Genomic DNA, 27,909 nt, shown 5'->3' with positions numbered 1-27,909 from the left:
CAACTCACTGTTCTCGTCCATGGTCCTGCACTGCTCTCTGCTGAAAGTACATGCAACCAACCAGCCAGCCGAAATAATCACTACAGAAATCTGCCTTACGTGAGCAATTTATAATGGTACATGTAATAGACAGTCCCAAGAAATCAGGAGGCAAGGTATAGTGGCTATCAGATGTAGCCACCATTATGGCTCATTTCCACGTAACGATTGTCGAGCAAACTTCGTTTAAATGACTGAAAATCTGCGATAATCGTTACATCTAAACGCAAAGCCATTGTACGCTATTTGTTTACTTTTCGTTTGCCGCTGAGTTTGTTTGCATAAAAATCATTGCTGGTTCGCTCACTTCCGTTCACTGCTCTGCGCTTCACATAGAACAATCGCCCCATGTAAATGGAGCATTAGCCTGTAGCAGGACTGAGCAGTGCGGCTCTTTCTCTCTCGTCTGTTGTATTCAGACTGTGTAAAGAAGCCATTCTTCTCTGACATTGCTTTCTCCTTTGTACAAGGTCCTACACCAGGAGCTGAATTCTCATCGTCAGAAATTGGAAAAGATATCTGAAGAGCAGCAGAATAAATATTTGGAAATGTACACAATTCTGCCATCTGAGCTCTCATTGCTGCTGGCTGAGGTCGCATTAGCCTTGGCCAATATAAATGAGGAGGTAAATTGAATATACTGGCCATTATAAGGAAAGATTTGTGAAAATGAGACTCACAGGCCACATTTTATACATGCCAGCTTTGGCGAAACTATGTATAATATTAGATGCAAATAAAACATACTGCAAATTTACGTTAAATTTTATAACTTTCTTGTCAAATTTAAAAGGTGAGATGAAAAGTGGGTGTGGGCTCCCAGGAGATGGATTGGAGGGCAAGTTTATTAAAAGGGTGCAAATTTCTGGTTAAGATCTATGCCTGCTCAGGAAAAGGTTTGATTTTCTGTATGTCTGACAGGTCAACAATGAGTAAAATTTATTAGACGTATGACTTTTTTAAAGTAAATATGGTGCAAATCAGACCTACTGTCACCTTTAGTTAGACTGGTATAAAAATGCTAGTTTTAGTAAATGTGGCACATAGTCTGCAGTATCATGTGTTCAAAAAGGAGTCATCCAACTCTTAGAAATGTTAAAAACAGCTCATGTGTATGACCACATTAAAAAGAATGAGGTTCATATTTGTGTGAGATTTGTGCGTCTCACAATGCGCACATCTTGTGCGATTTTCATGCCCTTGTGAAACCGGCCTAATAGAGTGAGCAATTTGGACAGAAAACTGAAATACCAAAAATGCCAAACTTCTATGCTTAGCTATTTTCTAATACTCTCTCTACTGCCACCATGTGGCAATTTTTAGAACTAAATCTTAATAAAGTGAAAACTTTCTAAGTAATACAATGCGTCTGAATGAACAGGCCATAGTGGCATTTTGCAGATCTCCTGTAGAAGATAATGGACGACAGTCACCCGTAATCACATGGATGCTCTGTTTTTCAGTTTAACACAGGTAGACAGACAAAGCTTGCACAGTCTCTAAACAACACTGAGCAACATCAGTATAATACAAATTGTTGTTTTTTTATTTATTTGTTTGATTTTAAATGTTGTTTTGTATGTACTTTGTTTTCTTCATGAGAAATATATTATGAGAGTAACTACTTTCTTAGACCAAATCTAATCTAGTGTAACACAAAACAGTGTTATCATCCCTAGTTAATGTTTATGCTTTATCAATGCAGCTACAAATGAAGCAAAAAGAAGCACAACAGAATCAGGTGCTTTACCGAGAGCTGAATAAGCAAATAGCAGAAACTGAAGAAGAACTGAGTTCAATTCTGGGAAAACTGAAGGAGAAAGCAAGTGATGTAAATGAAGCTAGAAAAGATCACAAGGTAAGTAAGAAGAGTCCTATTGGACATTTTGAGGAGAATCATGTAGCGTACTAGAAAGCTCAGTTATGATGTTTAACTCCTTAACAACCGCACATATGTCTTTTTACAGTGGCCGTTAAGGGGCCCTATTCTGATGCAGTCACCCTTTTAAGAAGCTGCATCAGAAGTCTAACACTGGTCTCCTACGCCAAGGGGAGCAAATGCTCAGCCTGGGACTTGTTCAAACAGCGGGGACAGGAGAAACCGCCGATCACTGCCATTTAACACTTTACATGCCAGGTCAATACGACCATGGCATGTAATAGGCTGACAGAGTAAGAGGGCTTTCTCTGTCACCTGTTGGACCCCTGCGAAATGATCGCGGGGCCCCAATGGGATACTACGGCGCCCAGTGGTCTGAATATAGCCTCTGGGTCTCCCAGTATAGCAGTGTATTATAAGGACAATCAAATATAGCAATATTCAAGTCCCCTAGTGGGAGAAAAAGAAAAGGTAAAAAAAGGATTAAAAAATAATAATAAAAATAAAAACATCAAAACCCCACCTTGAAATTTAAGCCTTTGCCTGAAAATCATCCCTAGGTGGTGAGAAAAACGAAAAAAAAATCTTTACTCACCTCTCCGCCGCTCAGCCGCATCCTCCGGCTGGCTCCCCTGCACTGCTGTCCAGCACTTTCAGCAGGCAGGGATTTAAAAATCCCCTCCTCCTGAAAGGGCTGTGCTGATCATGCTGTGGGGATTGCATAAAAACCACCGCTGTCAATGGGGCCGGCAGCAGCGCCGACTCCATAAAAAGCAATGAGAAAGCATCCTGGACTTCTGCCACAGCTGTGACAGCGGATTCCTTCACCCCTGCGGTCCCTGCAGGGATGAAGGAAACTCCTGCCACAGAGGTCAGAGCTGCGGCAGGAGTCCGCGGTATATTCCCTATATTTTCAATGGGGCTAGCGCTGCTGCCGCTGGCCCCATTGAAAGCACTGGCGATATCGCAGCTTTTTTTTGTGCTGTGAGGCGAGTGTTTTCACTCGCTCTCGCAGCGCAGGAAATAAAAACGCCAGTGGGTGTCCACCCTAAAATAGATGAAACCAGAAATCTTGGTAACACATAGGACTCCGGACCACCGATCTAATGACCTGAACTAAAAGTCCTTGGTAGGAAAGCACAATACCATAAGGCTGGGTTCACACAGGGCGTATTTGCCGTCCGAAATTTCGTCGCAGCAAATACACCTGCGATCGCTAATCCTGGGATTAGCCAGTCATGTGGAAGAGATTTCTCAGAAATCTCGTCCTCATGGGATGGCGAATTCATCACAGCAAAGCCGGCGCTACAGCGCGGATTCGCCGGCCACAGCATGTACATTCTTTTTTTTTTCCCCGTTGCGGACGTGCTCTCCTCTATGGGAGCGCCGGCCGCAATGGAACAGCGTGCGGCCAATCCGCTCAAAAACCCGTGGCTAAGTGCCGCGGGTTTTGAAGCAGTGCTCTCCTGGTGGAAATCTCGCAGTTTTTCACTGTGGCCAAACCGCGAGACTTCCGCCGTAAATACGCCGTGTGGGAAACAAGCCTAATCACCTTAAGTGGTGACCCTGTGATTTATGCACTTTTCATGATCCATCTATTCTTCTTAGAACACAGACAGACACATGTGCTCTGAAGGTTGAAGGGGCGTAACTACATGGGTCCCCACCCATCACTGTATTTCTGTAGGCCCATTTAGACACAATAAATATCGATCAAAAGATGTCGATCAACGATAATCGTTGTGTCATTTACAGCGCAAAATGATCGATCACCTCGAGTTGTCAGCGGAGGATGCAGAAGACAAGTGGGGCGTCCCCGCTTGTCTTCTGCATCCAGCTGTTCCCCGCTCCGAGTGCCCTCGCTGTTATACAGCCGAGCGCTCGGAGTGGAGGATACAGAAGACAAGCGGGGAGTCCCCGCTTGTCTTCTGCATCCAGATGTTTTCTGCACAGAGTGCCCGGCTATTATACAGCCGAGCGCTCGGAGCGGAGGATGCAGAAGACAAGCAGGGTGTCCCCGTTTGCCTTTTGCATCCAGCTGTTTTCTGCACGGAGAGCCCGGCTGTTATATAGCCGAGCGCTCTGATCGAAGTATGCAGAACACAAGTGAGGTGTCTCCGCTTGTCTTCTGCATCCAGATGTTTTCTGCACGGAGCGCCTGGCTGTTGTACAGCCAAGCACTCCGTGTCAGGTATGGAGAACAGAGCTGGACCGCTCTGTTCTTCATACCCAGCCTGTCATCAGGAAGCGGTATACAGCTGAAACAATAGTATCAGCTGTATCCCTCTGTAAATCCCTGATAAGGCCATCACGCTGAAAGACAATGATGAGCGACGGCTTAACGAAAACTGCACGATGTCAGTGCAGTTACACACAACGATTATCGGTCAAAAGACTGCTTTTGAGTGAATTTTGAGCGATAATCGATGTATCTAAATGGGCCTTAAGTTATGGGATCCCTAGTGGCTTTGGGAGAATATTAAATAAGACATCCAATGGAAATAAAGACACCGACACAAAGGTTTATGGAGGGAGAAAGAACATTTTATTTCTAGCTGTAGGAAATTGTAGATGTTATTACAGGAATTTTGAGGCTGTTGATCCAGAGGAAGGCGAAAACCCTTTGATAGGAAAAAGCCAATTATCTTTGTATAAAGGGGAAAAATTCCTTCCTGACCCCAAATATGGCGATCAGAACAAGTCCCAGGATCAAAGCCGACATCTGACCTGACTTATTAGAATGTATTCTTGTTGTCAGAAATCTAAATAAATCTCCTACCATTTATTGTTTGTGGGGAATCTAAAGTGTATTGAACTAAACCTGTTTATAGACTGTGTTGGTCCAGAGGAAGGCGAAAACCCCCTTGAGGAAAGAGCCAATTATCCTGTTTTAAGGGGGGAAAATTCCTTCCTGACCCCAAATATGGCGACCAGAATAAATTCCAGGATCAAACGCCAGCCGCTCACCTCCCTGGTGTATGTGATGTCAGCTAAAGATTGTGTCTCTTTATGTTTATATTATGTTATTCTGTTTCCTTATAATTAAAACCTAACCCTATTTAAGGCTGTGAGTTAATCCAGAGGAAGGCAAAAACCTCCTTGAGGTATGAGCCAATTGTCCTCAAGTTGGAAAAATTCCTTCCTGACCCCAAATATGGCGATCAGAGCAAGTCCCAGGATCAAAGCCGATATCTACACCTATCTGTGTGTATACTTGTGTCTATGTATGTGTTAGTGTCTACACTAGTGTCTAACCTGCATGTATGTGGTGCGTGCTACTTACCCGGCCTGTGCCGAGGTCTTACTAGTAACCAGGAGTTCAGGGATAATAGTCACTCGGGCTATTGTTCCTGAACTCGCCAGTTACCAATCAAGCACAGGCCGCTCCTGGGGGCGTAGAGGGTCTTCAGGAGAGGATGATGTCCGATGCCAGCCGTTGGATGCCAAGGTTTGGGGTAGCATGATGGTAAGGCAGGATGCAGTTGGTGGAGAGAGGATGTTGATGGTAAGCCGGGGTCTTCTACAGCAGCAGAGTCGTGGGTTCAGCAGACAGTTGTCGCGGGCCGAGCCTACAAGACATAAGAAGGAATAGTCAGTGTTACCAGTTGTGGATATAAACCAGTGGACTACTGTAACATGATGACTTGTATCAGGATCTGATTGGGATCTGATATAAAAAGGTTTTCTGCAACTGTGTCTTTACTATGAGGTATTGGGAGTTTTGTGATTGTGGAAGCCATAATAGAGGCCATATTGCTGGTCTTAATATATTTTCCCCAGAGACTTTTGCTATTTTAGAGGAAATGTTTTATATATTAAGCTTTCTATGGTATATGAAGTTTTGCTACAGTGTATGGATATGATTGTAGGTGTCCTGTGTGTATAGGTGTACAGATATGTATGTGTAGGTGTGTATAGAGGATACTTACCAGATGGTCGTGGCTTCCTTCACAATCGGATTCTTCTCGTCATCCTAAGAAGAAGCAGAGACATAGTAATTACAGGAGCAATAATAATGTGCTGAGGAGGGAGAAGTCTGCAGGCCGTACATGGTGACATGAAGCAGGTTTATTATATGACCTCCTGTGCTGTCTGCCTGAAGAATATCATCCCTAGAGGAGGAAGATCTTACCGGGTCCAGCTTGGTGAAGTGTACGAGAATCCGTCCACGGGGTGAAGGGGTGTACCACCCTCCGGCCATGGCAGGTCTCGATTTCTGGGAACTCTGCTGAAGGGTTTGAATGGCGGCTCTGCTCTTTTCATTTCCAGCTCCTCCCAATTCACGGTGTTGAAGAATCGGTGACCTCTGATGTTCTTGTGGACACCCAGCCTTTTCTTAGGCTTCTTCCGCAGCAGTTTCTTCAGAAGATGCTTTACGTCAGCATCAAGCCAAGATGGGAATTTTGGCTTCTTTCTGGTGATGGACTTGATGATCTTTCTCCTGGAGGAGCCGTTGTAGAAGGGGGACTGTCCTGTCGCCATCCAGGATACGACAATCCCCAGGCCCCACCAGTCGACTGCTGCGTCGTAGTCCTTCTCACGAAGCACCTCTGGGGCCATGAATCGATAGGTGCCCGTCACTCCGCTGATCTTCTTAGACGGGACGATGCCGTCTTGGGCCAGCCCCATGTCAATCAGGCGGATGTGTCCATCTCCGTCCAGCATGATGTTCGCCGGCTTTATGTCACTGCAATGAAGAAAAGAGAAATGTTAATCTGTTGAGTGATGCAGTAATAATGTAGTAGAGTAGTAATGTACCACAGCTTAACCAGTCCTAATTCAGGACTCTGGGAAAGCTGGGTACATTATCACCAACAAGGAAACAGGGAGATGTGGGAAAGTTGTGTTTACCGATGGATGATGTAGCGTCGGTGCAGGAACTGGAGGCCGCATGCAATCTCCGCTGTGTAGAATCTGAGAGAAGAGTGTAGTATCAATGACATGAAATAAGTCCCCGACGTCATGTCACCATCATAGTGTCACCTGTACGCCCTCCACTCTTCTATATCTGTCATGTCGCCCTCAGTATCCCCCCGTCTCCTGATTAGTCATTTACTCACCTGACATGGTTGATGTCCAAGCTGCCGCACATTCTAATCATCGCCGCCAGGCTTCCTCCGGACAGATACTCCGTGATGAAGTAGGCCCGGTCTGCAGACTGCTGTGCGGCATACAGATGGTAGATGAAGGGGCAGTCTTGGGCCTTCAGGAGTATCCGCCGCTCTCTCCTTATGACGTCTGCCTTGCTCTTTCCTCTGTCAACAACCTTGATGGCCATGAAGGTGTTCCTTCCAGGGAAAGATGCCAGGACCACCTCAAGAAAACAGATAAGAAATTATCACTGACAGCGGCCAGAAGGGAAAATCATATATATTTATCACATGGTGGATTTATCACTAGGCGCTTTCATACAGCCAAGAAGATCGTGCAACATTTGTACATTGCAAGACGCACAAACAAGTACCCCATTCTTTTGAGTGGAGTCATATACATGAGCATTGTTCTCTTTTTCTCCTGCACTTCATCTTGGTGTAGGAAAAAAAATGCAGCATGTTTTCTTTGCGTGTTCTTAAGAACGCATCGCCCATTGTTTTCAATGGAACAGGAAAACACATCGTATGGCGTGTGATGCGAGGTTTCCCATTCCCAATCGCTGCTTTACCTGAACTAATAGGAGGTGCCTTTAACCCCTTAATGCTGTAGGACATACAGTTACGTTCTGCAGCACTGGGGTATGTATGAAGAGAGATTGCGCGGCGATCTTACTCTATACAACTCGGGCGCCAGTTGTTTCTTACAGCTGACACTTGGCGGCAACAGTTCCAAAAAGCCGCGTGGATCATCGGAGCTGTTAACCCTTCAAATGCTGCTGTCTATTCTGACAGCGGCATTTAAATCCCCTGGCCGATGTTCGCGGTCCCATACGGCCCCCCACGATGAGATCTCATGGAGCTGTGTGGGTGTCATGGCAGCTAGGGGCCACTTGATAGACTGCCTGCCCAATCGCAGTATGATGTAATGCTATGGCATCACATCATACTGCAAGAGCGATCAAAGCATCGCAAGTCGTTGTACCCTCTGGGAACTAAGAGGAAAAGTAAAAATAAGATCTATAAAGTTTTTTTTAGAAAAAACTTTTGCCATATATATAATAAAAGAATGTAAACAACGAAAGAAAAATACATATTTGGTATTGCTGCGTCCGTAAAGGTCCGTTCTATCAAAGTAATGTATTATTTACCCCTATAATTAACTTCGTCAGAAAAAAGAAAAAAAAGACACAAATGCCCTGTTTTGGTGATCAAAAAGGCATATGTATGCCAAAATGGTACCAACGCTGACTACAAGGCTGTTATGCTAAAAATAAGACTCTGCACACCTATGTAGACGGGAAAATAAAAAAGTTATGGCTATCAGAAGATCATTTAGAAAAATTAAATATCTTTGAAAAAAAAAAAAAGTAGTACTGCAAATAAAACCTGTATGTTAGATATCATAGTAATTGTACTGACCCATAGAATAAAGTTATTATGTCATTTTTCTTGCAGTTTGTGCGCCGTAGAAACAAGACGCACCCAAAGATGGCGGAATGTCATTGTTTTTCTTCATTTCCCTCCACTTAGAATTTTTCAGTATATTATATGGTACGTTAAATAGTACCATTAAAAAATACAACTCATCCCGCAAAAAACAAGGCCTCATACAGTGACGTCGATGAATAAATAAAAGATAGCAAACACATAGCAAATCTGCATCAACATCCGCATGAAAGACGTGCATTGCAACCCTCATTTACATAAAATTCATGCTGAAAATTCACAACATAAATTGCCATAAAGCATTGCGTTCGGCTGCGGGTATTCGGATCACCGCTAACTGACGGTGTGGGAAATACAAGCAAAACAAAACAACAGGTGTTCTGCGTATTACTGCCTGCATGAATAGTACAATTTTGCCGCTATATGCAGCCGTACGCAGAGTCACAGCTGTAAAAACACCATAACATGCAGCGGGAGGCACACTGTGTATTAATGCTGACTGCCGCATGGCCTAAGACTGAACGTCTTTCTAAGACCACGGAAATTACTTTATGTTGCTTTAGACAGGTGACAGGTTCCCTTTAAGCGTGACTACCCACTACAGTTTTTTTTCACTGCGAAATCCGCAGCGTTTTTGTTTTCTGCAGGGGTCTATGGGATTTGTAATGCTAAAATCGCAAAATTGCGATTTTGCGCGATCGCGATTTTAACATTACAAGTCCCATAGACCCCTGCAGAAAAAAAACTGTAGTGTGTAGTTACGTTAAAGGAGTGATTATGGGTGACTGTTGTCCCATGTAAACACAAGACCTGACTGGGCAAAATTGAGTAACTGACTCTTCATGGAGACCCTATGAAAGCACAGAAGCAATCATTGGGATGGCTTTTGGGCGCTGGAGCGCCAGACAGTCGTCCCATATTGAAGTATCCTAAGCGCCTCCTGTGGATTAAATAGCTGGTAACAGGGAACAATAGTCTGCACAGTAAATGGAAATAAGAATTAGTCTCATGGCTCTTTCACAGCGGCGGCGCATTTTTATCAGTATTTTGTGAGCCAAAACCAGAAGTGGAAAGTACAGAGAGACAGTATGAAGGAAAGATTTGCATTTCTTCCATATTTTGGACCCGTTGACTAACATTCGCACAACTGGTTTTGGCTAACAAAATACTGATATGTGGAGAAGCCGTCACTGCGCCATTCCCAGAAAATAACAGTGATATAACTTACCTCGCTGAAGCTTCCTCTGCCCAAGATCTGAAGGGCGGTGAAGCGCTTGATGTCAAATCCGCGGTCTCATGGTAGAGGGTCCTGGCTGGTGCCCGGTCTTGGCTGCTCATCCTCTCCGCTCCTCCTCCTCTTTATCGCTGTGAGTCCGCTCACGCTCTCGTCTTCTCTCTTACGCTTTTCGCAATCTCCTTTTTGTCCATTGGACGCCATTTTTCTCAGTCCTGTAATCTTCGATCCAACCGCTGCCGTCGTCAGTTGAAAGGAAATGGCAGTTGGCCGAGTGGAGGTCAAAGGTCAGGGAAGCCGCCAGTACCAGGCTTGCCAGTACTTTGCTTGCCAGTACCCTGCTCTGCCATGTACACAGTGATGTGGGCACCATAAGTGGTGGTCTAGTACCCAGAAGAATTGAGAAATTCAAAGCTGGTTCTTCCAGTGCCACATTATTAGTAGATGGGCAGGGATGGCACTTCATATCTGGGTTGGCAGCGGTGCCCATAGTTCATCAGAAACCTCTGGAGTTTTAGAAAACTTACAGTTGTGTGGAAATTGAAATGAACCCGGTGGAGGAAAAAACATAAATTGGGCTAATGACAGAATAATAAAGCCTTGTGAGGGGTCATTCAATAAGTGTCCATCATCCAGATACATGACATGTATTTCCATAGGTTACAGTGGGCAGCGCCCTCGCCAGTGCAAATCTGGGTGTAGCGGGCGGAGATGCTTCTATGGAGGACACAGAGGGGTTCATCCACAATGGGGGTTTATTCTGAAGTGTGAAATGTTAGAAAGGGGTCTTATAGAAATATTAGGAGGATGTTATAAATAAGCGGTCGCGGTGTGAGTTATTGTTGTGGCGCAGTAATGTATATACGGTATTAAAGGACTTTTTATTTACACTGAGACAATAAAGACTATTTTATTAGACAAGTTTGTGAGTCCGATCTGAAGTCTGGGAGTCTGAGAGGTTGTGTACAAGATATATCCTAGTTTAGGGCTACGACAGTCGAGCGTGTAACGTAATTAACTCACGCATTTTATTTTGCTCTGTGAACAAGTGTATTTAACGCTCATTCCTGCGCAAATACAAATGTTCACACAAATGGGGGGTCACCACACCCTGATTTAAAAGGTTAATTTACCCAACATGGTGCCAGTGATTGCATGTCTGCGCTGCGCTTAGTGCATACCCGCGCAGGGAGATGTGCTTGCTTGTGCACCTCACATAGGGCTCTGTGGGACGCTATGGTGCGTAAACGCACAAGATAGGGCAAAAAGAGTGGTAATGAACCCGTTGAAATCAATAGGCTCTATTCTCCACGTATCACACTCATGTTTTTAAGCCATTATATAAGCTGACTAGACATCCCAATTTAGGCGGGACAGTCCCGCTTTGGGACCATGTGCCCGACCTTTCCCAGGGTCCCAAGTGTGACAGCCATTTTCTCTGTTTTTGGGACGTCTGTCCTACTTTTGGGATGTGGGGTCACCATAAAGGTGATTACCAGCGGGGAAGCCGCAGCTCCCCGGCTTGTAATCACTCAGCGGCACTGCGTGCATGGCAGTGTGTGCATCCAGGATCCTCCTCCCCTGACCCCCCCCCCCCCCCCCCCCATTTCCTTCAAAGGCTTCCCACAGTTGGCACTCCCTGGCTTCTGGTTCCTAGCAGCCTGGTCAGATGTGGTGATGCTGGTCAGGTCATTGAGCCCTGACAGTGGGAAGCCTTTGGAGGAGGTGAGGGGAGCGCCACACTGTATGAAACCAGCTGTAGGTACACGGCTGATTTCCAGGCAAAACTCGCAGCAATGGTACAGATTTTGACTATTTTTTTTGGATGCAGGAATGCTGCAGAATTTACTCCCTGTCTTTTTTTAAATGGCCCTGTACATTTTATAACGATGTAGGTAAAATCATACATTGTGATAAGTCCCGCACCCTGATACGTCCTTTTGTTCAACTTTGATTCTGGGAAAATCTGGTCATATATATGTATGACCAGCGTGTGTGATGTGTGTGACATGTATGTAGCAGAGCTGTGTGTGGTGTTTGACGCACATATAGCAGAGCTGTGCGTGGTGTGTGTGATGTGCATGTACCAGAGCTCTGTATGTGTGCCACGTGCATGTAGTAGAGCTGTGTGTGTGTGACATGTGTATTGGGCAGAGCTGTGTGTGCGTCACGTGCATGTAGCAGAGCTGTGTGTGTCACGCGCATGTAGCAGAGCTGTGTGTGTCACGCGCATGTAGCAGAGCTGTGTGTGTCACGCGCATGTAGCAGAGCTGTGTGTGTCACGCACATGTAGCAGAGCTGTGTGTGTCACGCACATGTAGCAGAGCTGTGTGTGTCACGCACATGTAGCAGAGCTGTGTGTGTCACGCACATGTAGTAGAGCTGTGTGTGTCACGCACATGTAGTAGAGCTGTGTGTGTCACGCACATGTAGTAGAGCTGTGTGTCACACGCACATGTAGAAGAGCTCTGTGTCACACGCACATGTAGAAGAGCTCTGTGTCACACGCACATGTAGAAGAGCTCTGTGTGTGACACGTGCATGTAGTAGAGCTGTGTGCGTGATGCACGCATGTAAGCAATGACAGTGGCGTCATCACAGGTGCTAAACCAGCAGGTCCTAAAACAGTGTATATTAGTAAGTGGAGCATTGCGTCACCTGAAACACTGTTACCGTAATTTCCTAATAATTACTAATGTTTTATAACATAATACAGTACATTTACAATGCAGTTAACAACTATCTGTCTTGCATTCAGATCTTATGTGAGGAACTAGACAAGTGTAACATAAAGTTGGTGGAACTGGATGCTGCTGTGCAAGACTTCTCTGAGCAGAATCCTACACTGGGAAAGCAGCTGCTGGATAAGATTGGGAAACTTCTTGAAGTACAGCAGCAAGCCAGCAAGCAGGCCGAATACAGAGCAGGCAAAGTCAAGCAGGTATGCCCATGTCATCTTAACACCGTTTTCTTAACAATACATAAATAAGGTGAAATATGGACTTAAGCAAACGAACATATGTTTGAATACGTTTGCCGCAACAAAGTGTATTTGCACATGGACTAGGTGTGGACATGGCCTTAAACAGGCTGATATGCGCGTGCCAGCACATATTACTGTAATTTTTAAATGCCAGTTCACATGCGCTGCTTATGCATATGCTCTGCATATCTCAGAGAAATTTAGGGCAAGGCCTATCTTTTATTGCATGCTAAATTGGCATGCAAGAAACCCACTCGTGACAACGAATCCATTGAAATCAATGGCTTCACTTCATCACGTTTTACGGGCGTTAATTACACGTGCGCTAAAAACCTCTGATAACACTTCAATCTGTTTAAGGCCTAAAAGTTAGTTCTTTAGAAACTGTCAGTAATGTACAAAATTGCATGTGCAAATGTGTAGCATCGGGTTTAAATGAAGATCCATCACACATTCAGTGCAGTAATGATAACAGACTGTAATATATACCAGATTCACCAGAATAAAGTAAGAAAATATTCCTTAGAGCGGCGTCACACGGCCATGTTTGCACGTGTTCTTGGGCACATAAAATCTGCGCTCTAAACACAGAGAATAGAACCCATTGATCTCAATGGGTTCGTTCTCATAAGCACTATTTGTATGCGCGCAAAAAAATAGGTCCTGCTCTATCTTTCTGCATTCTGCGCTGCAAAAACTGCTTAGAAGTCTATGGCAGATACGCAAATACACAAGGGGTAGGGTGAGACACTGCACAAAACGCAGGAAAAGAGGACAGCTGGACAGTATTAATAGCTTTTCAATCCCGTGGAAAGGGTGTGTCGTATTTGCGCAAATGCTCGTGTGTCTCTGACCTTAGGGTCCGTTTATGCAAATTTAGCAGCAGATTTTTCAGAAGATTTGCCTCTGAATGCAAAGGGTGAAATCTGCATTGAAAATCTAAAATGATATCCTAACATATTCAGAATGCTGTATAATTGAAAATCCAAAAAATGCCCTGAAATTTCCGCAAATTTTTCCCACTATGTGTAAATGGGATTTTCACCCCTACTCACATGTATTTTACTGTAAGTTGTTGTAGATTTTTGGTGCTGAATTTGGCGTGTCTGAAATTGGTCTTAGATTGCATAAAACATTTAAAAATGAGTTTTTGTGCATTTTCCATATTGATTAAAGACATTGGGGATTTTATTATTGGCGCAAGAATTGTAGCATTAAAGAAAATCATAGATTATGACGCACAGCACAATTGCAAAATAACGTGCAATTTTTTTCCACTTCTCATATCGCTTTTCTAAGCTGGCAAGAGAAAGTGTGCAAGATCAGACATGGCCACCTGTGGACATACATATTTATTGTAATTTATGCCAAAAAATTATATAAATTATAGCGCAGATCTAGACCAGTGCATAGCTAGCGTAGTTTTGGATTTAGGGCGCACAGATATCCAAAGTACCAAAATTACTGAAAGGTATGTGCCTCTTAGGCGCATCTTTACCCGGCCTAATACCACTAAACATAAGTTTTCCAGTCTATCGTATATTTGCTGCATTATCTGATAGAGACCACCCGTGTCCAGATTGGACCTGTTCCACGCATGCACTACATTTCCAGTCATACCACGGAATGGCTGTCATGTAAGGGTGCGCAGCAGTCACCCATAATCGCTGTTTTGAGCCATCGCTCCGTATAATAGTGCCCTAATCCTGCTTTTCTCCTGAAGTCAGTTACCTCTGGCTGCTGAGGATTTCAGAAGCTGGTCTTTTGTACACCAATTGATTGTTATGGTGACAAAAAGATGCATGTAAAGTTGTGATATCAGTCCCTATCTTTAGAAATGTGCTTACTTACTGCCTCTCACTTTTGGTAACCCCCCTACACAGGCCGTCGTTCAGCTAGAAGAATACAATGAAATGCTAGAATTTATTTTACGGTGGATTGAAAAATCTAAAATATTAGTGAACTGCAACATCATGTGGAACTCAGCGAGTCAGCTTCGTGACCAAGCAATGGCCCACCAGGTACATCGTGGCGCCTTATTAGTACTTAGATGATTGTATGAATGTCAGACTCCTCATGTGGTTTCAGGTCTATATTGTTTTTTTTTTTGTTTTTTTTTGAAGAATGAAAACAGAAGACATGCTAATAGGTTCTTATCTAGTGGTTTCTATGCTAAATGTTAAAAATGCAGAAAACAAATAAAAATTAACACTCAGGAGACCACAATGTATATATTGAAGGATTTAATATGTACAACAACGAAAACCGTTACATATTCTACTGATTGCTACCGAGACCGTTTAACCTGCGGGTTGGAAGCGCTCTGCAGTGTCCGGATGTGCATCTGTGGACAGGGATCCTGATGTGCAAAATTTTGCTGCAAATTTAGTGTGAATTTCACATCTTTAGGGCTTATTGACACAGGCAAGGATCTCGTGTGAGTTTTGTGCAAGATGCACAAATATGAAACCTATTCTTTTGAATGGGTCTATTCACATGAGGGATTCACACTCTTGTCTATAGTGACTGAGGTCTATTCTTCACTCGCAACAAGGCTGTGAGTAAAACGAAGCACAGCATGTTCTATTTTTCAGGGTTCCCGCAGAAGGCTTCACCCTTTCTTTCCTATGGGAACTTGCATGATGCTTGCATGCGAATGTGATGTGATTTTTCCCACTGAAGTCAATGGCAAGTACTTGTGATCCTTTCATTTGCTTGAAATTTGCACGTGTAAGTTGCAATTTCACAGAAGTGATGCAATTTTGAGCAAAAAACGCATCGTCTCTCAGTGAGAATTGCAAGTTGCCAAGTGCAATTTCATGCTTGCCCATATGAAAGTAGCCTTACATTGGTTGAATTAGAGGGATTGAATTTTACTTTTTCTAAATTGTTGTTGGCTCTTCCGCTGGCATCACGTCCATTGCTCTAACTTCTGGTCCTGTTGCTTTCGGCTGACATACTGAATGAACTGACAGGGAGAGAAGCAGAAGATCAGTTAAGCGATTGCCTACAGCATTATTTAAAATATAAGTAGCACGCATTTCAAAAACCTTGAGCGATTCGAAGTCTATAGCATCGTCCAAAGTATGGATTGCTGTCTTTTACATACTTCTATAGGCAATTGTTCAACTGCAATCGCTCTCCTGTTTTGGAAAATTCATGTCACAGCTACTTTTACTTCAGATAATACTACAGGGTAATTGCTTAACCACTCGCCATAATATTAGAAAATTCCTGGAGAACACAAGTCCTAGAAGATTGGAAAAGGGCAAATATTGTCCCTATCTTCAAAAAAAATGGAAGAAGGTGGCCTGTGAGCCTGACTTCTATACCGGGAAAGATCTTTGAACAAATTATTAAACAGCATGTATACAAGTACTTGTATAAAAATGGAGTAATTAAACAGAGCCAGCATGGGTTTGTAACAAACAAGTCATGCCAGACAAATCGAATTTCCTTCTAGGGTTGATCAAAGAAATGTGGTAGATATAGTATATCTTGACTTTAGTAAAGCACTTGACAAAGTATCTCATAGCTTACTTATTGAAAAAAATTACCAAATATGGGATTGACAAGGCAACTGTTAGGTGGATTCACAAATGGCTGAGTAATCGTACTCAAAGAGTGGTCATAAATGGCTGTACATCCAAGTGGAAGAATGTATCAAGTGAGGTACCACAAGGCTCTGTCCTGGGCCCAGTATTGTTCAACATTTTTATAAATGATCTGGAGGAGGGAATTGATGGGAAACTGATCAAATTTGCAGACAACACAAAGCTAGGAAGGATAGCTAACACTAGGGAAGAGAAAGCGTATTCAAAAAAACCCAGAAAAGCTTGAACAGTGTGCGGCAACTAACAGAATGGTATTTAACAAGGAGAAATGCAAAGTCCTACATCTGGGCAAGAAAAATGAAAAAAGCACATACAGAATGGGAGGAATTGGGCTAAGCAGCAGCACATGTGAAAAAGACTTGGGTATACTAATAGATCATAGACTGAACATGAGTCAACAATGTGATGCAGCAGCCAAAAAGGCAAACACAGTTCTGGAATATATTAAGAGAAGCATAGAGTCTAGATCACGTGATGTATTTGTAAGGAGAATTTATGTGTTTGTCAAAGAGAAGACGATCCCAGATCCCGTGCAGAAGTCTGAGCCCAGGAGAAATTCAAATCAAACCAACTTTATGTGGTATCAAATAATTTCTACTTTATTCTGAGGTGGACAAAGTATATATATCCTAAATGACATCACAGTAAAGATTATACCTCCAAAAATGGTTAGAATATATGATAGGCTTAAGATAAAAAATGATTAACATAAGTTACACCTTCTAGGGTGTATCTATTACAGACAATGAGACCACTATGAATTCAGGAGAAAGGAATGCATGTAATGCTTTACAGGCCTCTACCCCCTGTAGTGTATAGCTTCCTGTCTATAGATATGCATACATGGGGGGGTCTAGTAGACTATCATCTTTCCTGAGAAGACATGGAGGCCTAAAGAAGGGTTATATTTAACCCTTTCACTACTCATACTAGTATCATGCTCTACAATGCAATATAGAATAATTAACTGATACATTGATCTACAATTTTCTTAACATTCCCCACTTTAGATCAATACATCAACACAGTATAATAGTAAATACACATATATAATGACTCTACCACAGACCCCCTGGCTACGGCCCGAAGCTTTATTACCAGGACGCCTGGGTTCACACTTCAAGACTAAGTATATAATTATTTCATATAAAAGCATTACATTGATATATATATATATATATATATATAAAGTCATTCCACCAATTGTACCCACAATTAGGCCCGCCTCCAAGAGAAGCTTGGCCTTGATTTATTATGAGATTGATGTTTCTTTCTTCATATATAAATGATTGTCCATCATGATATAAAATCTTATTTATTGAAATGTCACTCAGTTATTAGAGCGATCCTCCGGTACAATCAGAACGCACTGGAATCAAAATGTCACACTTCAAAATCATCAAAGAAAAATGGCGCTTTCTTCATAGAACTTTTAACCATCACTTGTCATAAAAGGTGGTCACCTGACCCAGTAAATCATCCTGTTCTTCGTCATCTTGTATATTTTGGAACATAGTTTTGGTGATGGAAGTGTTAATAAGGTTTTGTAATAGTCCTCGAATACATGGAATACAACAACAACCACAGAGTACTAGAATGGAGGCAAATACTGACATAGAGACTAATGTGGAGTATATGACTTGTGACCAGTGTCCGAACAAGTTTTCCAACCAGTCTGTGAATGGATCGTCTATTCCAGAGTTATCAGCTAGTTCATTTTATTATGCATTTAACCCTTCCAGTGCTCAGGTATCATCTGGTGCCGTGTTATTAGGAATGATAGTACAACAATATCCTCCAATCATTTTACAAACTCTGCTAGTAACATATAACAAGAGCCATTCTATTTTGCCATGCAATGAGTGTAAGGTGTGTCCTAGTTGTTCCTCTAGGCCCTTGATTGCATCTCTTGTATAATTAACAAATCTCTGTTGGTTATAGTATGTGTAATTAATCCGGTCTACATCTTTATTCACTGTTACCCACCATGCAAGAAGAGACTCAAATCCCCTGCAGCCATCCGATTTCTCGTCCCATACTCGTCCGGTACCCCCCTTGGGACCCCGATGGGTCAGAGGAACCTTTGGGAGAGGTGTTCCTAGTTCTCCAGACACGGCCCTTGCTGTTGCCCTCGGAGGTCATGAGGTACACAGGCATTATCAGTTGTACCAAGCACAATCCCGTTAGGGGCCGTACCTGGCACCTGTTCTAGGCCCGGTCACCACACAACCATCACACGTCTGTGCGTGCTCTCTGTAGCTCAGGCCATATCCCAGAGACAGCGTGCCCTTACGGTTCTCCTCTCCGCACAGCATCCCTCAGGCAGTCTCCCGTAGTCTGCCTCAGTCCCATTACCAGGTAGCGCGAAGCAAGTCTAACCCCAGGATCAGAGGCAACAGCAGGTATTTGGTCCCCGCTCACAGGTGGAAACAGCAAACTCAATGTATAACATGGATCACTTATCTGTGGGGGGGTAGGTACAGTGAAGAAGCTTAATCACACATTTTACGTTCATCACAGCTTGAGGACTTGTCATTAACTTTTATCTATCGTGGGGTCAAGTCTTCCTATCTCCTATAATTATTATTAACATTCTCTATACACAATATTTACTGCATAACATTAAGATTCACACAACTACTACTACTCCAATCATCTGCAGTCGCTTGATCCTCCAACGTTAACAACCCCCCCCTCAGGAATTTCTCTTATCAGGGAGAGGTGATGAGTAAGATAAACCAAGCTTTAGCTGTGTCTGCCTCCTACAGCTAACTGCAGCATCCTTGTGCTATCCTTCCCGTAATAGGGACACTCAGCTCTCACATTATCAACAACTTCATTATTATTATATCTTACATGACATTATCACATTGAAAACACCATTTAACAATCAAAATCACTGCAAACCAATCACAGAACGGACATGTACACAAATAACAGCAAGAATGGACGTTCCCTATTCACACAGGTTTATACTAAACTTCATTCCTGATCATCTTCATTACAGGTCTATTCATATCAAGCAAGCAGAGCATGGCTAGAGTCAGTCACACTCCCCCCCTCCCTTTTTCTCACTGAACTCTAAAGCTAAAAGGTGGGGGTGAGGGTGAAAGAAGCATTCCCATGTAACAGACGATTTAACCATTTGTGAGCTGACCCCAGCACACAGAGCAGCACTCAGGCCATTGTCATCTTCATCTAATACTGCTGTAAACCTTCATTCCTTCACTGTGTGATCCCAGGACTGTCTGCATCATGTAATCATCCCTTCTGTCCTGCTGCCTACTATCCCTGGTCCTTGTCAGCAACACCGTCACCCATAGCAACCTGTCCCCTCACTACCGTCACCCATAGCAACCTGTCCCCTCTGACACTTATCTGAAGGAGACCTTACATATTCCTCTGCTACGACTAAATATCCCGCAGTATCATACTGACCCCATCTTATAGCGCACACCTCAGGTAGACAACATATCATCAACACACAGAGGACAGTGATGGAGGCTGCTGACTATTCCTATGCAATTCAGAGAAGGCACTAATCACTGGTGTTGTATACTACAAGTACAAGCATTGGGATGCCAGGTAGAAGGTACAGCTATGGGATGTAAGGAGCCAAGATGGCGTCTGGGCGGCGGCCGAAGGTATTACAGCAGGTACTAAAATGACCGCAGGCCATGACTAGCACTAAGATGGCCGCCAGGGACGTGGCCTGACTAGGAGTACTATCAAGCCAGGCAAGCATCTAGCCACACCTTACCCCTTTGTGTGCAATGCCAACAAGTCCCTCATCTGACACACATCTATAATCTTTGTGTATAGCGCCAACATATCCCGCAGCGCTTACATAGACGGGGGATACAGAAAGACAAAAGTACAAACATTACAGAACCACGGTTACATAGTAATCAGGCAATGCGAACAATAGGGGTGAGGGTCCTGCTCCAACGAGCTTACACACTACAGGTAATGGGGTGATACAGAAGGTAAAGGGCTGGAGATGTGCACAGTATGGCAGGGTGGAGATGTGCATGGTATGGCGGGGTGGAGATGTGCACGGTATGGCGAAGTGAAGAGTGAGGGATGCTATACACATAGACAAATGGTCAGACATTTAGCCGTGTGACGGCAGAAACGGTGTGACTGCAGGAGCGGTTTATGATGGCTAGCAGGGATTGCAGTCAGTAGGTCAGGGAGCAGATCTACCAGTATGGCGCTCGTCACTCCTTCTATAGAAGTTACACTCAGAGCTCTCCCAGCATCCCCCATGTGTCGGACGGCGCCCCCTCCTGGTCTTATACTCCCTTCTGCATTGTTTAGCACAAATAATACAAGACAAAATTTTTTTTTTTAGAGTAGTTTGTAAACCCCTAGGCTGTGAACACTGTCCATATGAGTGCTACCATCCCCCCTGTTGAGACATGACACAGGCCATGGCTCAAAACTGCTGCACATCTGAAGAACAATTTAGGTAAGATAGCTTTTTTTTTTTTTTTTTTTTAACGGAGATGTACAGCCCATCTACAAAGAGTGTATTCAGCATCTACAAGAGATACCTCCTGCAGATCTGGTCTGAGTAACACCTCATGTGCCATCTCTCCTAGACAGTTGTATGGGGGACCGTCTAAAGAAATAGGCAGTAAGGTAAATGGATGGAGCGTAGTACATCCCTAGGTTGTCAGGTGTGGCTGTGAGTAGTAGTGTCCTGCAGGGGGATGTTTAGAAGGACTAAGATACGAGTATAACTAACTGCGTGCGGTACTCAGTGTGTGGGGGGACAGCACTATAGTGGCAAAAGGTCTGACTACCACTTGTACACAGGCTGGGAGCGCTCGGCCACTGGATCTAGTCTGCTTCCCACCGTGTTCTTGAGTTAACACAGAGGTGATATATCTTTCTCCTGAGTCAACAGTTAGCACAAAGGGCTTGCTCTAGTTCAGCAGCCCCCCAGACTGGTGTGCCCACCAGAGTCTGTTTTAACCTGACAAAGGCTTCCTCAGAGGCCCATCTCACTGGATCCTGCCGGCTGTAGCCAGAGGGTCATCATAGATGATTCTGGTAAGAAGCGCTGTCAGAGATGCAGAATTTGAGATCCAGGAGCTGTAGAAGTTTGTCTGTTACGATCGTGTGGGCAGGCAAAGCACGGAACCCACATGATCATGACCAGAGGGGACGCACACGGGTATCACCAGGGTCACACGGGACTCACACCGGTTTCAGGCAACTGACCCTGTGCTACAAGGGAGGATGACAGTGGCCCTACCTAAGCGGGGACATTGCCCTAATAAGGGCAGCCCAGCGGTCTTCGGATCTGGGCCCTAGCTGATCCTAGGAGCCACACACCAGAACAGGATGCATTCACATGCCACATGACAGACCCAGAATACACTGCATACAACATGCAACCACTAGTAACAGATTGGAAGCTGAATATAAATACCAGGTATTAGTTGACATGTTGTACAAGATGTTGAAAGCTAGCAGGCCACTTCACGGCTCCTGGTTATACTGCTAGTCCCTACACTAACCAGGAGTCTAGCAGAACCAGACAGCATTCACACAGAACGCTGCAACAGGACAGGACACAGATAGCAGGACACACAGCAAACTAACACAAAACTGACAGAATATAAACGTACAAATGGACATGAACCTGATCACACTGCAAACCTCACCAGACAAGCATTCATGACTGCTCGCCTGAGGGGCCATGCAGTGACTGACCAGGGGATTGGCTAGCAGACAGTACCACACCCAGCCAGCTCAATCATTAACCCTGTGAGTGCTGTGCTGCTGGAAACACAATAGAACAACATATCCCAGCAGCACATGTAACATTGTCATTCCCAAAGAGGACATCATTTGCTCATAGTTTTGGGACCTCCAGAATTGCTTGCCTACCTTCATCTGACAGGTTATGCCCCAAATATTTAACCGTTTGCTGACCGTATTGGAGTTTCTACCTGTTTACTTTTATGGCCTTGCTCATAAATAAACCTCAAGAGTGCGACTGTGTCCCCCCCACAATTCTCTCCACTGTCTGCTGCTGGCTACCAACATACAGTAGTAGCTGACTACCTCTAAGAGGCTGGAACTGGGCTAAGTGTGCTGACATAGCCTGGGAGAAAATTGTTGGAGGTTCACAGCAGCCCTGAGGTACTCTGGTGAAGGTATACCTAATTCTATCATAATATCTCATCACAACACATTTACTGGACATATTCAAGACTATATAATCTGACATTCACAGGCTTATTTGTCTCTAGGTCTGTTATAACTGGTTCAGAGAGGGATTCCCTGTGGGTCCGGCCATTAACCCCTCTTACCAGGATATGACTATTACTACATTTAACATTGGCTACATATTGGGATGTATTAATATCCTGGTCGCTCCTGAGCCCACCAGGAAAGTAATCATCCGCCCATTCACCTGGAGATCTATCTCAGGCAGTGGAGATTGCCATGAGATCCTCCAAGTGTTGTACATCCACCTCTTCTAGTCATTTTTCCCAAGGTGTCCGAGAGTATTCGTTCTCTGGACATCCTCGGGCAATATGACCAGATTTCCCACAATTCCAACACACAATTGAGTCCCTGAACGGCACCCGACCTCTGCTTCTCCCTCTACCTCTCCTTCCACGTCCTCTCGCTGTCCAATGACCTCTCTGACTTTCTTGAACCATCATATCACATTCTTCTCATATAAAAACCTCACTTTCTCACCCTTTTCTTTGTAACACTTTTCTGCATGTTTTGCATATTGCAAAACATCCTGCAACGATCTCATCCTCAGGGTAACCATGTATCTCACTATATAACCTCCTATTCCCTTCTGATTATACTATGGAAGGGGTCCACCATCTCCTCCCCTCCCATTCTAATTTCCTTCTACAGAACTCCAATCTGGCCATAGAATTCTTCTATCTGCTCTCTCTATTTTTCATTCAATTGGAACTCCTCATTAACCCTTTGAATTGTTCATCAAACTGTCGGGCGTCTATTTTTATATGGGCGTGACAGTTAGGGGCTTCTTTTAACCAGACTTCAGCAGCGGATAATCCGTATTTCTGCTGATCTTTTAGCTGATTTTGTCCGTATTGTATCACATAATTCTTTACAACTAGAACTTTTAATTTATTTATTTATTCAACTCATCTCAATCACTCACACATTCGCTTCATGCAATATAAGACAACAATACAAATAGTACATTATGTTAGTAGGCGGCCGCCCTCTTCATATTCTTAGTTACTCTATAACACAATATCAAAGAGAAAGTAATAGAAAGATAAGAAGTAAAGTTCCTGGACACCCCTGTGTCCCATGACGTCATCTAACCACTTTTTACGTGTCGCACGGAGTTAATTCTTTCCTGTAGCCTTCTCACAATGGCTATGGTCTCACATAGACTACTGCTATTGCCCCTTTGGCAACCCATTCGTCTATACTTCTCATTTACCTTACACATTTCACATAGACTACTGCTATTGTCCCTTCGTCTATGATTGCCTCTCATTTACAATACACATTGTAAATTCTACTAACACTAAAGTATACAGAAGAAGAAGAAGAGAGAAGAGAAGTTTAACCATTGTTATACTTACTACACGTTATCTGGGAGGCTTCTAAATTCTCCGGCTAGTTCGGAAAAACGTCACTGTTTCAGACAGGATGCCCGACTGGCCTCTAATTACGTCTAAGCAAGACGGAGGTCTTTTAATGATCGGAGAGTACTTCAGACCCACCTTTTCACAGCCAGGCTGTCCTCTCCCTCTGCAGTGAGTGTTTCCGGCTCGAAGGACCAAAAATGTAAGGAGAATTTATGTGTTTATCAAAGAGAAGACGATCCCAGATCCCGTGCAGAAGTCTGAGCCCAGGAGAAATTCAAATCAAACCAACTTTATGTGGTATCAAATAATTTCTACTTTATTCTGAGGTGGACAAAGTATATATATCCTAAATGACATCACAGTAAAGATTATACCTCCAAAAATGGTTAGAATATATGATAGGCTTAAGATAAAAAATGATTAACATAAGTTACACCTTCTAGGGTGTATCTATTACAGACAATGAGACCACTATGAATTCAGGAGAAAGGAATGCATGTAATGCTTTACAGGCCTCTACCCCCTGTAGTGTATAGCTTCCTGTCTATAGATATGCATACATGGGGGGGTCTAGTAGACTATCATCTTTCCTGAGAAGACATGGAGGCCTAAAGAAGGGTTATATTTAACCCTTTCACTACTCATACTAGTATCATGCTCTACAATGCAATATAGAATAATTAACTGATACATTGATCTACAATTTTCTTAACAGTATTTTATCCCCCTCTAGTCTTCCTTGGTCAGACCTTATCTGGAATACTGTGTCCAGTTCTGGGCACCCCACCTTAAAAAAAGACATGGACAAACTGGAGCAAATTCAGAGAAAAGTTACCAAGATGATGAGTGGTCTGCAAATCATGTCCTATGAGGAACAGTTAAAGGATCTGGGAATGTTTAGCTTACAAAAAAGAAGGCTGAGAGGAGACTTAATAGCTGTCTAGAAATATCTGAAGGGCTGTCACAGTGCAGAGGGATCAGCCGTATTCTCATTTGCACAAGGAAAGACTAGAAGCAATGGGATGAAAGTGAAAGGGAGGAGACACAAATTAGATATTAGAAAAAACTTTCTGACATTGAAGGGTAATCAATGAGTGGAACAGGTTACCATGGGAGGTGGTCAGTTCTCCTTCAATGGAAGGGTTCAAACAAATCCTGGACAAGTATCTGTTGGGATGATTTAGTGAATCCTGCACTGAGCAGGGGGTTGGACCAGATGACCCTGGAGGTCCCTTCCAACTCTACCATTCTATAGGAAATTGCTCAATTAACAACCGATTTACTGTTTAAAAATGGCCTTTGTTTTTCTTTACTGTGTCAGGGATGGAAATCTAACACATGCCCTACCTCCTTGTCTCTTTTCTGGGGGAGAGCTTCATTTTTTTACTCATGGCATTTGGACCATATGGAGGAAATTTAGCCTGAGTATGGCTTACACTGATCTATACCAGGATGACAGGCAGCGGGCATAGGAAGGGAGCGCCACATATGGCTTATGAATGATGCCACATAACAGCTCAGATGTCTTCATCTGACTTCACACTGAGAGTTCGCCATCTCAGTATAGAAAAGTCCTGCTAACAGGACTGCAGCTAGGGAGCAAAGCGAAGATGTGTGGGCAGGGTTTAGCAGTCATGAGGTGTAGGAGGAGGTTCTAGACCATCTGGGATGCAGCGAAGGGGATAATGTATTAGAAGTAGCAGATAGGAAGTTTGTGAACAGTTGTAAACGGTGCTCAATGCATAGCTCAGAATGAGAGCAGAAAATCAAGAAAAAGGTAATGGATGGACTTATTACAGTTCAGGGTGATGATTTATGACTATTTTGAAATTCCACTTTGGTCTTTAATTTCTAAACAGTTCATTCATACTCTTATTTATAGCCAGTCACTAGCTCACCAACTGGTACCAACTGTTTTCACATGTGTTTCTGTTCCAGGCAATGTTGGAAGAGTCCAGAGATATCCATAGTGATCTAGAAGCAATGAATGAAAAGATAGAATATTTGTCAAATATTTACCAAACAGAAGATTTGTCTCAGCAAGTGTCAGAACTTGGACGTCAGACTGAAGAGCTGCAACAAACAATAAAGCATCGTCTGCAAAACTTTCAGGATGCAGCAAAGGTACAAACGTCTGTTACTGAGACACCCCATCTGATCTGATTATACAACTAAGGCCCCATGTCCACTGGCGAGGCTCTCAATGCTGTAAAACGCAATGTTAAAAAACTCAGCATTTGTAGAAACGCCTGTGAGGGTGGCCTTACAAAAGCTCTTGTCTTCTAAGGGCTCACACTCACTTGCGATAGCGTTTTGGCGATGTTGCGGGGCTGCGTTTTTTTTGTATGACATTGAAATGCATTGAGTCTAATGTAGCTGTGCTCATTTGTGATGTTTTCAGTCTGCAAGGTTGCGTTTTTTTCTTGCGTGCTATGGTCCTTTTTCTTTGCGATGTGCTATTTTCTTCTCACCCATGTAAGTCAATGGAGAGCTGTAATATCGCAAACCACATAACGCATGCGAAAATGCGATGGTGCTATGTTTTTTGTGTGGAATAGTGATTAATGGGAAGGGCGGGCTTTTACAAGGAAACAGCAGTACGTCAGCAGTGCGGAGGAAGTTTGGACAAAAGCAAGACCATAAAAAACGCAAGAGAGGCATTAAATACTCCTACCATGCAATGTGAGTTTTCAGAGAAGAAAAACACATCGCAATTGCACAAACAACGCAAGTCCGCACCTGCGATATCACTGCGATTAAGATAGTGGCCGTTCGATACTGAACGGACGCTATTTATACTGTGCAATCAGTGATCAGTTTCTCGTCCATCGTTTATGCAGCATGTCCTGTTTCTTGGCCACCACCTTCCCCAAACCTGACCTCTCAGGATATCTTCCTGTGGGGTCACCCTAGGAACCTTTCACAAGGGATAGAATTACTCCGCAGGACGCAGCCAAATCCGCAGCTACAGAATTCCACACCAAAATCCGCAGGTCTAATTGCGGATTTTGATGTAGAATTGCAGGCAAATTTCAAATGGGTGGAATTTAGCCGCAACCCACTGAGAATTCCACACCAAACCCACATGCCTCCATGAAGATTTTGATGTGGAATTGAAAATAACTTAATTCTGAAGGCAATTGCACATCAAAATCCGCACGTAGACCTGCAGTTTTTGGTGCTAACTTCTGCAGTGGCAGATTCAGCAGTGCGTTTCGGTGCATGCTATGGCCAATTGTCACCCGCATAAAAGCACTCTAGGGCCTCCTGCAAAGGAATGTATGCAGATATACCCTCACAAGAGTATAATGTGACTACGCTGTGAAGGAGTGCTATCATGTGTTCTTGCGAGCATATCTGCGCTACTTACTGTACATTTTTGCTCTGCCGGGTCCATTCATATCAGCACGGGATACACCCACACCTTTTTTTTAACCGGCTGAACAACGGGTGTGCAAACTTGCACAAAATAGAGCATGTTATGTATTTTTCACCTGACTGAAATGAGCACGCAAAAACACTGAATGTGAAGGAACCCATTGAAATCAATAGGTTCTATTGTCATTGACTTGCGCGAGGGATTTTGCAACCACGAAATGCATGTATAATCACCCATGTGAAAGAGCCCTTAGGCAGCTGTCTGACAGTTACCCAACGACACCTTGTGATATTGGCGAACTGCAGAGACAAATACAAGCAGCCTGTGAAATGGTGACCCGTAGAATGCTATGTACCATCACTTCTCTCGTTTCAAGTCCTGCATTTCTTTTCTTTACAGTCAGAAGTTATTTATTTATTATGCTAACGTGTCTTAAATTAATTAACAAGCAGGCTCCTCACACATACCCTCTTGCCCCTGGGTAGGGGCATTTGTGGACACCAAATATAACTAGCAATATAACTTAAAGTGGTGACAATACTGTCATTGTGTCTAAAGAAAGCTTAACTAAGATATGTTCATATGGGACGTAAATGCAGATTTTCTGCATTGAATATCTTCAGTATTTACAG

At 43.5% G+C, this 27,909-nt stretch overlaps 1 protein-coding gene across 2 annotated transcripts in view; it reads left to right on the top strand.

Annotated features, from left to right (window-relative positions):
* The window catches only part of SYNE1 (spectrin repeat containing nuclear envelope protein 1), a 575,530-nt gene that overhangs the window by 366,743 nt on the left and 180,878 nt on the right, over positions 1 to 27,909 (top strand). For both annotated transcript variants that reach the window (XM_066595961.1, XM_066595958.1), the window contains 5 exons: positions 510 to 665; positions 1,745 to 1,897; positions 12,450 to 12,632; positions 14,558 to 14,695; positions 25,837 to 26,022. In XM_066595961.1, the coding sequence (XP_066452058.1) occupies positions 510 to 665; positions 1,745 to 1,897; positions 12,450 to 12,632; positions 14,558 to 14,695; positions 25,837 to 26,022 (816 nt within the window). The remainder of the gene's footprint in view (positions 1 to 509; positions 666 to 1,744; positions 1,898 to 12,449; positions 12,633 to 14,557; positions 14,696 to 25,836; positions 26,023 to 27,909) is intronic.

Source organism: Eleutherodactylus coqui, chromosome 3 (assembly GCF_035609145.1).
Source record: "Eleutherodactylus coqui strain aEleCoq1 chromosome 3, aEleCoq1.hap1, whole genome shotgun sequence".
NCBI classification, from domain to species: Eukaryota; Metazoa; Chordata; class Amphibia; order Anura; family Eleutherodactylidae; genus Eleutherodactylus; species Eleutherodactylus coqui.
This window is presented reverse-complemented; position numbering and strand designations above follow the sequence as displayed.